Source organism: Rutidosis leptorrhynchoides, chromosome 6 (genome assembly GCF_046630445.1).
Source record: "Rutidosis leptorrhynchoides isolate AG116_Rl617_1_P2 chromosome 6, CSIRO_AGI_Rlap_v1, whole genome shotgun sequence".
NCBI classification, from domain to species: domain Eukaryota; kingdom Viridiplantae; phylum Streptophyta; class Magnoliopsida; order Asterales; family Asteraceae; genus Rutidosis; species Rutidosis leptorrhynchoides.
Genome location: NC_092338.1, coordinates 427395595 through 427412901, shown reverse-complemented (window position 1 = coordinate 427412901; position 17307 = coordinate 427395595). Strand labels below are relative to the sequence as shown.

Genomic DNA, 17307 nt, shown 5'->3' with positions numbered 1-17307 from the left:
TTAATTACATTATTTTGGAAGTCAGATATGGATTATTTGTACCATGACACAATGCTTAAATTGGTTATAACCCTCTGCAAGATGTCCAATCCATTTGACTTTTTTTTTTTTTTTTTTTTTTTTCAGTGTGATATAAAATTAGTAATCTTCTTTTATTACATGTTTAAATTTAAATAAAGAATATAAGTTTGATGTATTTATTTATTTATTTTTTTGCAAAAATAACGATAATTTTTATAAATACTAAAAACACTTTTAAAAAGAAAACGCTTTCAACCAAAGGAAAAATGTACAAGGACACGGAACCGAAACCCACAAGGCTCGTATCTAGAAAACGTCTAACATACAATACTTACTAAGTCCCATTACTAAACAAGAAGGTACTAACACATCAACCTAAAAACCACATTCTAAAAACAGATTACACATTACAAACGCAACAAAACAAATAAACCTAAGGATCCACTTTTACCATTTTAATCTTGAAAGATAGAACCTTTAAGGAACCATCGCCGTATAATAGTTGTTTGATAAATGCAATGGATATTATATATTAATTAAGGTATAAATATTAAATGGAGGTGTTGTATTTCTACTATGTAGGGTTCAACATACACTTTTTTATTGTGAAGTATTATTCGTCGTTCAGAAGATACATACAAACGCACTAAATGCTGAACGGCATTTAATGTTGAATCAACTCATTTAACCGTAACCAAACACAATCAGATATAGAGACGATTTGGGCAATTTCAGACATAAGTTACAAATTACAAGTGCTCCAAGCCTCAGCATCAGTACTCCTTTTATTTGGACATAAGGTTCATAACTTGAAAACACTAGAAACATAAAGAACCATAACACAATCACTTCTTTTTAGCCAAAAACAATCCCCATCGTTGCTCCCCTGAACCAACTCGCACTAGCTTTGCCTTCCAACCGCCTACAATATCGTTGTAGTCTACCTGCAGATACCACATTATTCGACAAAAGACGTAAACAAAGGTTCACATTCAACCACCATTCGTGTAACAAAACTAAAAAGTGCGCAAAAATTCATGTAAAGTACTCACTTCAGTGAAGTCCTTTATGAATTCTTCTTTTTCGTTCTCAACTCTTTTTAGTTCCCTAGTAAGAACTTCCTTGAACTAAAAGAAATGGTAACAAATATAAATTGCAGAAACAGGACAACAGTATGTAATTAGAAAGAGTACTTACAAGTAGCGAAAACAACTACAAAGACGGCTTCATTTGAACAGTTTCTCGTTAATCTATCTTATGTATCTAGCTTGTTATACGCGTTTGAGATAGAGAAAAAAACGAATCAGCTTATTCATTCAGAAAGTAGTTAACATGTAAAAGTATGAAAGAACCTGTTCTGTTCTATCCTCTGCTGCAACCTCTTCAAATCCAGCATCTGTAAGCATCTAAAGAATAAAAGTGAAATGATTACAGACGAAACTTTCGTATAAACTAAGAATATTATCATCGTCCACTTTTAATGCAATGTAAATAAATCAACATATCAAACTCTATAACTTTATATTAAACGAAGATTTACCTGGCCGTAAGTTTCAACATCATGGAGATCATATCCTCTTTGCTTGATGTATTCTGCAAAATCTTGAGATGGTGTTCCAGCTTTTCGGCAGTAATCACTAATGAGAACTTTTCCACCCGGTTTCAACCACTTGTAAAAGGTTCGAAACAATGCCAGTTTATCCTGTAAATTAAAAACATAATATGAAATATTAAGAAAAACATGTTTATAAGGCACCTTGAAAGTAATATGTGATATTTGTTGAATCTTACTTGAATATGGAGGATGGTATCGCGGCTGTAGATGACATCAAATGTATTATCTGGATATGATTTCTTTGTACAATCCGCAACCTCGAATTCAACTGAACATTTGAGGCCTATTGCGCGTTCGAGAGCTAAAGCGATCATATTTACAGATAGATCAATTCCAACAACATTAGCACCAAAGTTTTCAGCCATATAGAAGTCGCCTCCCCCGATCCCACATCCAACATCTAAAACATTCTGACCTGGCTTCAGATCCAACTTTGCAACAAATTCTTTCGTGGTGTCTGCTCAAAAAATAAAGATTTTATCTTTAAATGACTAAAATTTGGCTCAAATATATTAGGGCATTTATTTAACACTATTTCTAGTCTATATGATTCTGATACAGTGCTATTTTTAGATAACTAAACTTACAAGCTAAAAGAGGTCATATTTCATTAATATAGGCAAAATCAGGTGGTAAATTGGGCGGGTTGGTAATTGGTCAAAATAGACTGTATTGACCTACGCAAATTCTTTCTAGTAGTGTAGAAAATAAAAATATATCAAATTTAAATAACCAATAGTACTATATAAGAATGCACTAACTATTTTGAATAAATCAATTGCAGAGGTTGTAACTTGAGTATAATTTAGGCAACTTTTAATCGTATAACCCGTTCTGCTTCTTACTTATCAAGTTGACATACTTTCTGTTGGATGGTGACTCAATTTTATTTTGAGTTGTCAACTTGTTACCTAACAAAGTTTATGGGCACATGGCTGAATTACATTCAACAATTCAACAAATGGATGCCAACAAAGTCAAATAAAGGAGAAAGCTAAAGTAATACAATATTGCTTTGAAGACTTTATTTAAAACATGTCTTTAGACAATTGAAGTCAGGCCATGTGTATTCACATATGCAATCTACGGATATATCTCAACTATAAATGGCAGTGCATGAAACCTCATTTGGATATCCCATGCAAAGTGAAAGAGTTTCATAATAACTCTTGTACTTGTAAGAAAAAATAGAGAAAAGAGTGGTATAGAATTGTTAGTCAAAATTCTATACGAGTGAGTTACGAGGGAAGTGTAATAATCTAGTGAGTGGTCCAAATACTTTGTTAGTATTTTCGGAGCCTAGATTAGAGTGATACATTGTAACCTCGGGTTTGCCATATTTGCTAGTAAAATCCATCTCTGCTTCCGCCCGTGGACTAGGCCTCACGCCGAACCACGTAAATCCTTGTGTCTTTATTTATTGCTTAATTGTTCTATTAATTTCTCGGGGTCTTGAAAGTGCGCTAAATCACAACAAACTGGTATCAGAGCGTAGCTGTGATTAAATATTCAAGATGACGATAATAAGGTCAGACGTAGAGAAATTTAATGGCCAGAACGATTTTGGTCTTTGGCGAATGAAGATGCGGGCTCTACTGAGCCAACAAGGTTATTTGTTAGCTTTGAAAGGGAGAGAACATCTACCCGAAAAGTTGACAGATGAAGAGAAGGATGAACTTCTGGAAAAGGCACACGGTATGATTATTCTAAATCTTGCCGATTGTGTGCTTAGAGAAGTTGCGGCAGAAACCACACCGGCTGGACTTTGGAAACAGCTAGAAACTCTATATATGACTAAGAGTCTCACGAACCGGTTGTATATGAAACAACGGTTGTATACTCTTCGGATGAAAGAAGGTTCACTAAATGATCACATCGATGAGTTCAATAAAATAATTTTGGACTTGAATAATATTGGTGTGAAAATTGATGATGAAGATCAATCGTTAATTTTCTTATGTTCCTTGCCAAAATCGTACGAGCATTTGGTTGCAACTCTACTATATAGTAGAAAAACTATTTCCATGGAGGATGTCAAATCTACCTTGAACTCTAGCGAGTTAAGGAAGAAATCCTCGGCGGATTATCTGGAAGAGAGTGCAGAAGGTTTGGTGGCAAGAGGAAGACGTAACGATAGAGCATCAAGTAGTAACAACAAAGGTCGTTCTAGATCGAAACCAAGATCTAGAAAGATCAAGTGTTACAATTGTCACAAGGAAGGTCACATGCGTAGAGACTGTCCAGACTTAAAAGGAAAAAGAGAGACTTGGAATGCAGCGGGAGCCGATAAAGTTGCCGCAGTTGCAGAAAATGATTCTGATGGTGCAAATGTTCTTAGTGTTACCGATGGCCTCTCAAGTAATGAGTGGATTCTTGACTCGGGTTGTTCTTATCATATGTGTCATATTAGGGACTGGTTTACTACCTATCAACAAATAAATGGTGGTAAAGTCCTTATGGGAAACGATGTAGCTTGTAAGGTTGTTGGCATAGGAACGATCCAAATCAAGATGTATGATGGCACGGTGAGGACTTTGACAGATGTCAGGCATGTTCCAGAATTGAGAAAGAATCTTATATCCTTGGGTACGTTGGACTCCATCGGCTGTGAGTATCGAGCCCGAGGTGGAGTATTAAAAGTTTCTAGAGGTGCACTTGTCGTGATGAAAGGTGAAAGGTGTAATGGCCTTTACCTGTTAAAGGGTAGCACGGTTACTGGAGCGGCAGGAGTTTCTTCATCGGCTAAAGATGTAGATACCACCAAGTTATGGCACATGCGCCTTGGGCACATGAGAGAGAGAGGAATGATGGAGCTTAGTAAACGAGGTTTGCTGTGCGGTCAGAATATCGGAAAATTGGAATTCTGCGAGCACTGTGTATTCGGAAAACATAGTCGAATAAAGTTTGGCACAGCCGTTCACAGGACGAAAGGTACTTTGGATTATATCCATTCAGATCTTTGGGGTCCATCTCCTGTTCCTTCAAAAGGTGGTGCGAGATACATGTTAACCTTTATTGATGACTATTCGAGAAGAGTATGGGTTTATATCCTTAAACGTAAGGATGAAGTCTTTGTCAATTTCAAGCAATGGAAGATGATGATAGAGAAGCAGACTGGAAAGTTCATTAAGCGCTTGAGAACTGACAATGGACTGGAATTCTGCAAAGGCGAATTCAATGAGTTCTGTAAGAACGAAGGCATTGTGAGACACCACACAGTGCGGTTTACACCACAACAGAATGGCGTTGCAGAACGGATGAATAGAACGCTCCTTGAGTGAGCGAGGTGTATGCTCTCAAATGCAAAATTACCAAATATATTTTGGGCTGAAGCTGTCAACACAGCTTGTTATTTGGTAAATCGGTCTCCATCAACGGCAATTGATTGTCAAACTCCTTTGGAGAAATGGTCAGGTTCCCCTGCAAGTTACAGTGATTTGAAGATATTTGGTTGTCCTGCTTATGCTCATGTGAAAGATGGTAAACTTGAGCCGAGGGCTAAGAGATGCATATTTCTAGGGTATGCAGATGGGGTGAAGGGTTATAGATTGTGGTGCCCTGATGGTAAATCATCCCGATTTCTCATCAGCAGGGATGTGACATTTGATGAGTCTGCTATGTTGAAAAAGACAGAGGAGGAACAAGTAGTTGCTGAAAAAGATCGTGAAGTTGAAGAGCAGGTGGAGCAAGAAATAGAAGTTCCACAAGGAGTAGTACAAGATACTCATGTCGAGCCCGTTGTAGAAGACGTACATGACTCTGGTGTTGATCAAATGACACCAGAAGATCAGTCAGATGAGCAACATGATCTACAGAATTATAATCTAGCAAGAGATAGAGAACGACGAGCAATAAAACCACCACAACGGTTTGGGCATGCAGATTTGGTAGCTTATGCCCTGAGTATGGCAGAAGATATAGAGGTCCAAGAACCTGCTACATATCGTGAAGCTATAAGTGGCCCAGAATCTGCAAAGTGGTCTGTAGCTATGAATGAAGAGATGGAGTCTCTTTATAAGAATCATACGTGGGAGCTGGTGAAACCGCCAAAAGGTCAGAAGATTGTTGGATGCAAATGGATCTTCAAAAAGAAGGATGGAATTCCGGGTGTAGAAGATGAAAGGTTCAAAGCACGCCTTGTAGCAAAAGGCTTTACTCAGAGAGAGGGAGTTGACTTTAATGAAGTTTTCTCACCGGTCGTAAAGCATACATCTATTCGCGTGTTACTTGCCATGGTTGCTTTACTTGATATGGAGCTGCAGCAACTAGATGTCAAGACAGCATTCTTACATGGTGAGTTGGAGGAACGGATCTTTATGCGCCAGCCAGAGGGATTTGTGGTCAAAGGAAAGGAAGATTATGCTTGTTTGCTGAAAAAGTCATTATATGGCTTGAAGCAATCACCTCGACAATGGTATAAGCGGTTTGACGTATTCATGACTAGTAAATGTTACTCGCGGAGTGATTATGATAGTTGTGTATATCACAAGAAGCTTCCAGATGGCTCGTACGTTTATTTGCTGTTATATGTGGATGATATGTTGATTGCTTCGAAAAACATGTCTGAGATCGATCAGTTAAAATCTCAACTCAAAAGTGAGTTTGAGATGAAAGATTTGGGTGCAGCTAAGAAGATATTGGGAATGGAGATTATCAGAGATAGGCGTGAAGGAAAATTGTATTTGTCACAAAAGAAATATATTGAGAAGGTTCTTCAGCGTTTTGGGATGGATAACTCCAAACCGGTTAGTACTCCACTTGCTGCACATTTCAAACTTTCATCGCGTTGTCACCTGAAACTGAGGAGGAGGTGGAGCATATGTCACATGTTCCATATGCTAGTGCTGTGGGTAGCATCATGTATGCTATGGTATGTACTAGACCGGATATTGCGCATGCAGTAAGCGTGGTGAGTAGATATATGGATTGTCCAGGGAAAGCTCATTGGAAAGCAGTGCAATGGATTCTTCGGTACCTCAGAGGGACAACAGATACTGGCTTAGTATTTGATAACGGTGGTAATACTAATGTTACCGGATACGTTGATTCAGACTATGCTGGTGATTTGGATCGGAGAAGGTCTCAGACTGGGTATGTTTTTACTCTCGGAAAATGTGCTATTAGTTGGAAAGCAACATTACAATCGACTGTTGCTTTGTCGACAACTGAAGCGGAATACATGGCTCTGACTGAGGGTGTGAAAGAAGCAAAGTGGCTGAGGGGTTTGGTTGGTGATCTGGGTTTGCAACACGACGAAACTGTGGTGCATTGTGATAGCCAGAGTGCCATATATTTGACTAAAAACCAAGTGTATCATGAGAGAACCAAACACATTGATGTACGGTATCACTTTATTCGTAAAGTCGTATCTGAAGGAGTTATAATGGTCAAGAAGATCAGTACGACACATAATCCGGCAGATATGTTGACTAAGCCCGTCACTACAAACAAGTTCGAACATTGTTTGGACTTGGTTGGCGTTCGAAGAAAGTGATGAGCCCGGGAGGGCTGACAGGAAGCAGAGATTGATAACGGATAGCAAAGGATGAAAATGTTCGTCAAGGTGGAGATTTGTTGGATGGTGACTCAATTTTATTTTGAGTTGTCAACTTGTTACCTAACAAAGTTTATGAGCACATGGCTGAATTACATTCAACAATTCAACAAATGGATGCCAACAAAGTCAAATAAAGGAGAAAGCTAAAGTAATACAATATTGCTTTGAAGACTTTATTTAAAACATGTCTTTAGACAATTGAAGTCAGGCCATGTGTATTCACACATGCAATCTACGGATATATCTCAACTATAAATGGCAGTGCATGAAACCTCATTTGGATATCCCATGCAAAGTGAAAGAGTTTCATAATAACTCTTGTACTTGTAAGAAAAAATAGAGAAAAGAGTGGTATAGAATTGTTAGTCAAAATTCTATACGAGTGAGTTACGAGGGAAGTATAATAATCTAGTGAGTGGTCCAAATACTTTGTTAGTATTTTCGGAGCCTAGATTAGAGTGATACATTGTAACCTCGGGTTTGCCATATTTGCTAGTAAAATCCATCTCTGCTTCCGCCCGTGGACTAGGCCTCACGCCGAACCACGTAAATCCTTGTGTCTTTATTTATTGCTTAATTGTTCTATTAATTTCTCGGGGTCTTGAAAGTGCGCTAAATCACAACACTTTCTTTTATCCATAACCCAACCATGCATATTAGAATTTTCAAACTGAATCAACTTACTGTTGACTTTTTACAAAAGTCAATGTGGCATACCTATTCCTCCTGTGCTTACATATCCTGATCCAAATATTCGTTCATAACGTAATATGCCATTGCTTTTGTACTGTACATTATCCAAGAATTGCTGAAATCCCTTATCATCCTCAGAACTCACTACCTTCTGCCATATCCAGCATATCTGCAATAACACACACCAACATGTGCAGCAGCTAAAAAAAGAAAAGAAAAAAAACTAAAATAATAACTATAACTATAAAATTATCATAGTAAACACGGTACCTGATTTTGAGTTTTAACATCGCGTTCATAAGTTCCTATGAATTTTGATCCAAGTAAAGTGAGTTCATAGGAATTACCAGAACCATTGGATATGTAACATTCCTTAAACACCTACAAAATCATATTCATTTACATTACCATTATCAATGAAAGTTACATACAGTAATTTTTTATAAAGTTTACAAATTTATGATTTTTTATAAAGCTCGCAAGGTTCCTTGTATCTTATAATATTGAAAGATAGATAAAAGGTTTACTTGGTCTATGTGTACATTCGAACTTTGTAATTTTCTTAGTCAATTTATTAGTACCTTGGTGTAGAACCGAGGTTCACGAAAGTGAGACTTGTGTTTATGGTCTCCAGATTGTAGAGAGCACGATTCGATAAAGAAAATAAATCCACCCACCTTCACCCATTTCAAAAGTTTTCCAGCAATATCTTCAATCTGTAACCGGAAAAATAACAACATTTAGCAAGGTCAATTAGTTGACTTTCTAAACCAGAATCTGGCAGATGATAGAAGTGAGACAACAAAGCAGAGTAGTAATATTACCTGCTTAAAATCAGAAAAAGAAGCACAAATACTTACAAGTTGTCATATTAATAGAGGTGGAAAATTAGCGTCTTAAGTAACATGTTAATACGAATCATTGTTGTTTTGGCCCGAAAATGGGTCAGTTTGACCCACAAACACTTGCGTTGTCAACTTCTTGAAAAGGTTAACAATTAACCGATGTTTTGATTCTAAATTCTAGATATTGAATTTGGGAATTTTTTTGATAATAAGTTAACTTTTCTGGCTTGTTACAGGGACCCAATGATACGATTAAGTCAAAGGCATTGCATATGATCATAATTATGGTCAACAACGAAAACATATTCTCAAATAACAGGATGAAACATATACATGTAATCACCAATTTCATTGTAAAGCCACATTGAACAGGATTCCAGTGTTATATGTCTTCGTTTCATGAGTCAATTACTACTACGCTAATTTCTATTAGCTTATCGAAAAATAAAAAATTATGAAAAGGATTCACAGGCTCACAGCTCACCTGTTTGTCTGAGAGATTCGTCAATAACAAATTTGAGAATATTAAATCCACTGATTCAGCTGGAAAGGTAAGGTCTGGCAAAGTAACATCACCGCACTTGAATTCAGCATTTTCATCATACCCGTTAATACTGTCGTTCTGCAAGAGTAAGTAGTTGTAAATGACGAAAACAGCCTTAGAATAAATATAACTATTTTCCACAGTGATTAAGTATTTATACCTTTTTTACCACACTTTCAGTAGAATCAAGGGCTATCACCTTGGCCGCCTTTTTGGCTAGTTCACTGGTAAAATGACCAACGCCATCTCCTAGTTCCAGCACTATTTTACCTTCATATGATGGGATGAATGACAGTACCTACACAAACAGAAGACATGAGTCACATTGTTTAAAGTAAAAACTAAATGCTATTAAGAATATGATCGCACAAATGGTAATAAATCTTAAAGATGACAGTAAGTGCAATCCAAAGTAGAAAACCCCGTTTAACTAGGAAAAAGGTAACAACTATAGTACTTATACACCAGGAATATCAAGAATTGCTATATGATAAAGATGGTTTTTTCTATGAACAAAATTTTGGCATGTCGATTGTTATCAGTTGATAAAATGTAAAAATTATTCTGTTTTTTTTTTTTTTTGAGAAAACTTTATCCAAAATATTCATAGATGAAAATACTTAGAACAGTATAAGTAAATACGTCACCCGAAAGTCATTATCTGACTTCCTAAGCAGTCACATCATCATAGTCAAAATTACTTTCTAACAGTAAGAAGTTGATTATAGAATTAAGGTCTTGATAATAATAATAATAATAATCAAATATGATCATACTCATTTTTGAACATCCAAACACCCCCCAAGTAGTAATCACAGAAATATGTTTTCTTCAATTTGGCAAAAAGCTTAGAACAAAAACATAAACATAAATATAAACAAAAACTGTAAGCTGTTTCCATCAATAAGTACCTGAGACATATCTTCATTGTTAAGCTCAAAAGCCATAGAATAGAATCAGATATCAAATAGTAAGATCAAAGAGTGCACAGTTCTTCAGAATCTTATTATCTCACATTGAACATCTTGTCAATATATAATACTTGATCAGCAAGTGGCTCTTATTTTAATCTGCACAAGAGTATATACTATTATTCTATTCTACATGATTAGTGTATTACACATATATACATTAATGAATAAGGTGCTGCTTTATCGTCTGCCATAGTTCCATTTATTTCCCTTTATTCGCCCTTTCGTTTCAGCTATGGTTGTTCATCCACCAAACCCATCTTTTCTCATTTTCTGTACATTGTTTATTTTGTATTTACAAAGTGTTGTTCAGTTAAAAGTTTTAGATTTTGCAGTTTAAACATAACTATGCATGCAACACTACACGTGCTGCAGGATAAGAATATTCATTTTAAGTAAATGTAAGTTTATGTAACAACATGTCACGTACTCTATTTCAGTTTTAATCATTTATGATTTCACTCTACTAATTTTATGCATTAAAAAGAAGAAAGTATACATTCAATATATCAATCAAACTGATGCATCATTGTTTTTCTAGAAGACCAAATAATGGAACAGATGAATTGAAACTTTATGAAGTACAAATAATGCATTAAACTGCGACAACCAAGGACAGAAAGTTACAACACACAAAGTACTAAAATGACACACCACGACGATCTGAGCCTCAGCACCAGCATTTATTATCACACAACGTTGATAACTTCAAAAACTACAGAATAAAGACCGTAAACGAAATTACTTCTTTTTAGCGAAAAACAAACCCCATTTCTGCTCTCCTTGACCAACCCTCACCAGCTTCGACTTCCAACCGCCAACAATATCATTGTAGTCTTCCTGCAGATATTATTTTATAACACAATTCGTTAACAAACAATCATTCTACTACCACCAATTTTCAAGCAACGATTTTAAGAATTTAAAAGGGTGCAGAAAGTTATGTAAAATACTCACTTCAGTAAAGTCTTGAATAAATTCTTCCTTTTCCTTCTCGACCCTTTCGAGTTCCCTTGTAAGGACTTCCTTAAACTAAAAGAAATATTACCAATTATAGATTGTAAAACGGGGCAATGAAAGAAATTACAATAAGTGAGTTACTTGAATATTATGTAATCTTAGGCTTTATGTACACAAAAATAAAAATACATTTTGGGCGACTTTTAACATGTTTGACCCGTTTCCTTTTAAGCCATCTTTTTGAACCATTTGACAGTGAGATAAAAAAAAGTAACACGAATCGACCCACTCATTTATTAATTAGTGGCAGCTGTAGGATATCTAGGTTCTAGTACAAATAGTATGTGGGTATGCAGTATGATAGCAAGTTTTTTTTTTTCCTTCTCTTTTTTTTTTTTTTTTTTTTTCCTTCTAATACTGCAAAGAGAATTTAAGGTATAAAATGTACACACCCTAAATAGTACAAAATAACTAAGAGTATACAAGAACCTGTTCTGTACGATCCTCTGCTGTCACCTCTCCAAAGCCAGCATCTCTAAGCATCTAAATGATACCAGTAGATATATCAATACACACAAACACTAAGATATAATCTGAAGTTTCGACCTTTTATATATATTTCAATTTCAACGCTTTGATTTACCTGGCCATAAGTTTCGACATCGTGAAGATCGTATCCTCTTTGCTTGATGTATTCTGCAAAATCTTGAGATGGTTTTCCAGATTTTCGGCAGTAATCACTTATGAGAACTTTACCCCCCGGTTTCAACCACTTGTAGAAGGTTCGGAACAATGCAGGTTTGTCCTACAATACATTTTTGAAAAGAACAAAAAAAGACATGGTTATAGTGAAATTTGAACTATTTATACTAATAAATAGGTCAAAATTGCTAAATTTGTGATTATGATGAATATTACTTGAATATGGAGGATGGTGTCACGGCTGTAGATGACATCGAATGTATTATCTGGATACGATTTCTTAGTGCAGTCAGCAACCTCAAATTCAACTGAACATTTGAGACCGATAGCTCGTTCAAGAGCAAACGAGATCATATTTACAGAAAGATCAATCCCAACAACATCAACATCAAATTTCTCAGCCATATAAAAGTCGCCTCCACCAATACCGCATCCAACATCTAAAACTTTCTGGCCCGGTTTCAGATCCAACATTGCAACAAATTCTTTTGTGGTGTCTGCTCAAAATACAACATTACAACAGACATAAAACATATACTCCGTATCATATATTGGCAAAAAATTGTAAATTTGGCATACCTATTCCTCCTGTGCTCACAAAACCCCGTCCGAATATTCGTTCATAACGTAATATGCCGGTGCTTTTATACTGTACATTATCCAAGAACTGCTGGAAGCCCCTATCACCCTCTGAATTTTCCACTTTTTGCCATATCCAGCATATCTGCAATAAACACGAACATGAGCTCATTCCACAGTGAAAATTCAGTAGACCATACGAAAAAATAAAGTACCTGATTTTGATTTTTCTTACTGCGTACATAAGCTCCAATGCATTTCGATCCAATTAAAGATAACTCGTAGGATTTACCAGATGCATCAGATGTGTGGCATTCTTTAAAGACCTAAACAACCATACCCAACAAAGAAAACTATTATATCTATACATTCAAGTTATAACAAGATATGAAAAGCATGTATGATAAAAACTGTTACATATTAGTATAGTATCATTAAAACTGCAAAAAGTTTATAGTCATGATATTCATAAAATCGTAAGTTTTCATGATTACTGAGAATACTGATAACGATCATCATAACAAAGTTAGAAACTTTAAAAAGTAATCGAACGTATTCCATAGTCTGGGTCAAGTCAAACACCACATCCATGACATTAAGTAGTGGCAATTTTGTCCCGTTTGCTTATGAATGGGTTGATTTGGGGTGTACCATATCCCAAAAAGGTCAAATGCGCCAAGTCATATAATTTAACTAAGAGGGAAGCGGGTTAAATGGGTCAAACGGATCAAACATAGCCCAAGTCAATTTTTAATAGATATAATGGTAGAAACTCTTAAACCTTTTTTACTCAAAGATTCAAATTATGATTTTAGTAATAATACTGCTTCATATGCATAGTTAACACATTAATTATCAATAGTTTCTTTAAAGATTGAAACAAAGTTATTGCAGGCCAACCAATTTTAGCACTTTTTAAACACAGCTAAAAAACCATTTCAACCTGAACTTGTTTTTGACCCGTTAACCAACCTCCTCTGCGTGTCCATCTTGCTACCTTTCCTAGATATTGAGATTCGAGATCCAGCCCAAAGTGTAACAAAATTTAACAGTTTTGAAGTCAATCTATTTATACCTTGGTGTAGAATCTAGGTTCACGGTAGTGTGTTGGGTTGTGCTTTCGTTTATGGTCACCAGATTGGTGAAAGCATGACTCTCTGAAGAAAATATATCCTCCCACCTTCACCCATTTCAGAAGTCTTTCAGCAACATATTCAACCTGTAATCAATCAGATAAAAACAAATAAAACGGTATTTAGCCACACACACAAAAAAAAAGAAAAAAAGAAACGAAGTGTGAAAAGACAAAACTAGTCCTCGGATAGCAACACTAATACTACAGTGATTTCATAAAACCGAGCCATAATTTATATCTAGTATTTCAGAAAAATGTGTAAACACATACCAAAAAGGAAACAACTTAAGCATGTTAGTCATATTAAAAAACTAAATAAAATATATATAATATATATTCATTTGATAGCAAGAACATAATTTTATCTCAATTAGTTGTTCTTTATGACTTCACCAAATATCAACTCAAATGGTACATCTATTTTTGTGAGTACTAATAAGATCTGGATCAACATACATATCTTCAAATACATGAATGGGTTTAAAGTTCACCTCGTTATCAGAAAGATACATCAATAACCAGTTTGAGAAGATCAAATCAAGTGATTCAGATGGAAAGTTTAGTTCTGGCGATGTAACATCAGCACACATAAATTTGACATTTTCAAAGTGCCCATTGATGCTCTCATTCTGCAAGAATAAGTAATTATTAATGACAAAAAGTACCTTATATAATACATAAATATACTTTTTATCCATGGTGAGTTATGCTACCTTTTTAACCACATTTTCAATAAAATCAAGGGCTATGACCTTGCCCGCCTTTTTGGCCAATTCACCCGTAAAACGACCAATACCAGCTCCTAGTTCCAAGACTGTTTTCCCTTCATATGATGGTAGGAGAGACAGTACCTAACAAAAGAATACAATGAGGCTTTTAGTATCATTAACATGACCCATTTACCGACTTTTTATCACAAAAACATCCATATTTCAGACATTTAAATCTGCTATTACTCAAATAAATAGAGTTCACAAAGCATTTAAACAATTAATGATATATAACCACTTCAAACATCAAAGTAAACACTACTTTTTTATAAAAAGAAAAGTATAAATGCATTACAGAACTTGTGAGAAACATGAAATTCGTGAACATTAAGCATTAAGCAATGAAGAAGGAAAAGGAAAAAAAAAATGCAGTATGATGCAAGTAACATTTATATGGATAGAAACATCGCATTGCAACAGATTTCAGTTTGTAGAATGTCTAAATTCAGTTTGTTGATGCAAAACTTATATATAAGTATGATATAATCAAACATCGATTTGATGCTTGGACGAATCATCTAGCTTAAATTCATCATAGTCGCGCAGAAAAGGTGAATACATGGTAGCCAACATATAAAATTTTCTTTCTAAGTGTTTGTAGACTTTTAGTATAAGATTATAAACTGAGCCTTTTTACGTTGCAAAAGAATATATTTATTATATTTAACATGTTGATTGTATTCGATTCAATAATGCTTCATATAATAGAAAAGGAACCTCATTTACTTAAGAATAGATTATAACAAAAATTAACAATATCTGTCATTTTCAGCTATCAACTTATGGCCATACAGTCCAGATTAAGCAAACATGCAATCATACACACAAGATTATTCAAGTATACAATAAGTATTAAGTAGTTAAGTAATATCCATCATAAAAACTACAAAAGTGGTCAATTTATTAAATTAAATATTGAATGAATAACAAAAACAAAAAACATCAAAAGTTGTAAAAAAAAAAATAAAAAAATTAGATGATCTAATAACTGTGTAGTGACTCCAAGATTATTTGAAACTAGATGGAGGTCCGGAGTAGCCCACTCCGTTGGGCCAGATAATCGGGATGAAAAAAAAAAATACTAAAAGACGAAATAGGTGATGTCGTGATGACCCAAGTACTATTCATTGGTGTTGTCAAATATACTTATTGCAAGTAAATGTAAATGTAAATAAATATACACTGTTAGCCAATCAGAAACACCCACATGACTACATCACAATTCATAAAAAGACAAAAGTAAATCTAATATATATAAATAAATAAATAAACATAATTACATAAATATATAAATATAAAAATAAATAAACAACAGAACAGATCCAATGAACCAATCAATAAACATAAGCAACAATGCATGTGTATGTATATAAGCTGTAAGCATGATTATTATAATTGTACCTCAGGCCTTTCTTCTTTGTCAAGATCAGATGCCATTGAATCAAGCATCATTGCTTCAACAGTAAGATCAACAGAGTGTTCCACCCAGTAGTTCTTTTGAATCTCACGTTCTTCACCTACATTATAATAATTATAATCAATCAAACAAAATTTAATCAGATAATGTCATTCCAAAATTAAAATTAAAATAATAAAAAAAAGGATAAAAAGAAATCACCATTGACAACAGCAGCCATTGCAGAGATGTTTAGGAGAAAATGGGGATTACAGAAAATTAAAAAGATAAAAACTTTGAACAAGAAATAAAAAGATTGAGTAAAAATAGGAAATGGGTTGTTTTTAATTGAGTGATTATGAGCCTTCGATTGCAAGACGAGCTCTAGTGAATGATCTTGATCGGCAATTGGATGATTTCCCTTTCTGCTGCATAGAAATTGGATCAAACAACACGAAATGCAAATGGGTTTTGAAATATGTGTGATCTTGGATTGAGGGTGTGTGTGTATTTATGGGCACAAGTGAAGTGATATTTGGTGATTCATTGCCATGTGATCACTGAATCCTTTTTGGACCATTCTCTTATTTTATTTTAGATTCTTAGTGTAAATTTTTATTATTAAAGTTAATTCATAAATTGAAGATTGATGATTAGTTGATAACATTTTTGTTAGTGAGCTTAGGTTGGTTGTTTCTTGTTTAGTTTAGATCGGATATTTGGTTTGTATGTTTTAAGGATGTTTCATCTTTAGTGAACTCCTTTTTTATAATAGTTACTATTTCGTTTTTTATAAGTTAATAACATTAAATGGTGTTTGGACTTTGGACTAAAAAAAGCCTAAGATGCATGATGGAATTCGAGTTTGGCCGAAACAAAAAAACAAATAAAAAATAAAAAAGGGTCAATCACCAAAATACCCATTTTTTTGGCCTTTTCTGAGCTGGAACCCCCTTTTTTTTTTTGAGAATTTGCGCGCGCAAGGCGCAAGTATCTTTAGACCTTGCGACCTTGCGGCTTGCGCCTTTGCGTGTAAACGCAAGGCGCAAGGATAAGGACTTGCGTCCTTGCGCCTTGCGTCTTATCAGAATGGATTTTTCCTGATTTCTGGATAAGATTTTTTTGGATTCTTTGTACCTTTACGGATAAGATTATGTACCTGTCTATTTAATGAGGCTAGAACTCCAGATTAATCATTTTATTTCACTTCATTTTCAAAAAGATCAAGTCATTAGAGCATCGTTAAGGTACCAACTTTTATCTATTTTTTCACTAATTTGTGTCTTAATGAGCTGTAGTAATGATGAAGCATTTGTTGTTCATGTATGTTGTGGGGGTAATTTTGAATTTGTTAACAACATACCTATGTATCTGCCTCTTGACTGTTTTAGAACCAGATTAAAACTACCACTTGCTCCACAAAAACCAATAAATCGATGAGTATTGTTAAGGAAAATTCTCAAAAAAATTGAATTGCCACCTAATGCACCTGTTTCGCTAAGATATATTGATAATAATC

General features: G+C 34.8%; 2 protein-coding genes across 2 annotated transcripts; both read right to left on the bottom strand.

Moving 5' to 3' along the window:
• Nucleotides 1-750: 750 nt before the first annotated feature.
• On the bottom strand, nucleotides 751-10222 carry LOC139855211 (phosphoethanolamine N-methyltransferase 2-like). The gene is made up of 11 exons (XM_071844449.1): nucleotides 10187-10222; nucleotides 9436-9573; nucleotides 9216-9353; nucleotides 8468-8602; nucleotides 8157-8267; nucleotides 7911-8055; nucleotides 1813-2093; nucleotides 1562-1723; nucleotides 1374-1427; nucleotides 1074-1148; nucleotides 751-965 (listed from the first exon to the last, which is right to left on the bottom strand). The coding sequence occupies exons 1-11, from the start codon at nucleotides 10220-10222 to the stop codon at nucleotides 867-869; spliced, it is 1374 nt and encodes a 457-aa protein (XP_071700550.1). The 3' UTR covers nucleotides 751-866.
• Nucleotides 10223-10775: 553 nt separating this feature from the next.
• Nucleotides 10776-16204, bottom strand: LOC139852500 (phosphoethanolamine N-methyltransferase 1-like). The gene is made up of 12 exons (XM_071841802.1): nucleotides 16011-16204; nucleotides 15794-15909; nucleotides 14336-14473; nucleotides 14114-14251; nucleotides 13563-13706; nucleotides 12703-12813; nucleotides 12488-12632; nucleotides 12125-12405; nucleotides 11850-12011; nucleotides 11696-11749; nucleotides 11204-11278; nucleotides 10776-11086 (listed from the first exon to the last, which is right to left on the bottom strand). The coding sequence occupies exons 1-12, from the start codon at nucleotides 16027-16029 to the stop codon at nucleotides 10988-10990; spliced, it is 1482 nt and encodes a 493-aa protein (XP_071697903.1). The 5' UTR covers nucleotides 16030-16204; the 3' UTR covers nucleotides 10776-10987.
• Between the last annotated feature and the right edge of the window lie 1103 nt (nucleotides 16205-17307).

Coding starts and splice junctions, on each gene's coding strand:
- LOC139855211 (XM_071844449.1), bottom strand. CDS start 10,222: ATGGCTTTTGAGCTTAACAATGAAGATATGTCTCAG. Junction 8,603..9,215: donor CGAATCTCTCAGACAAACAG/GTGAGCTGTGAG, acceptor TTCCGGTTACAG/ATTGAAGATATTGCTGGAAA. Junction 2,094..7,910: donor TGTAAGCACAGGAGGAATAG/GTATGCCACATT, acceptor TTTTTTGAGCAG/ACACCACGAAAGAATTTGTT.
- LOC139852500 (XM_071841802.1), bottom strand. Junction 14,252..14,335: donor TTGAAAATGTGGTTAAAAAG/GTAGCATAACTC, acceptor TTATTCTTGCAG/AATGAGAGCATCAATGGGCA. Junction 11,087..11,203: donor TTATTCAAGACTTTACTGAA/GTGAGTATTTTA, acceptor TAATATCTGCAG/GAAGACTACAATGATATTGT.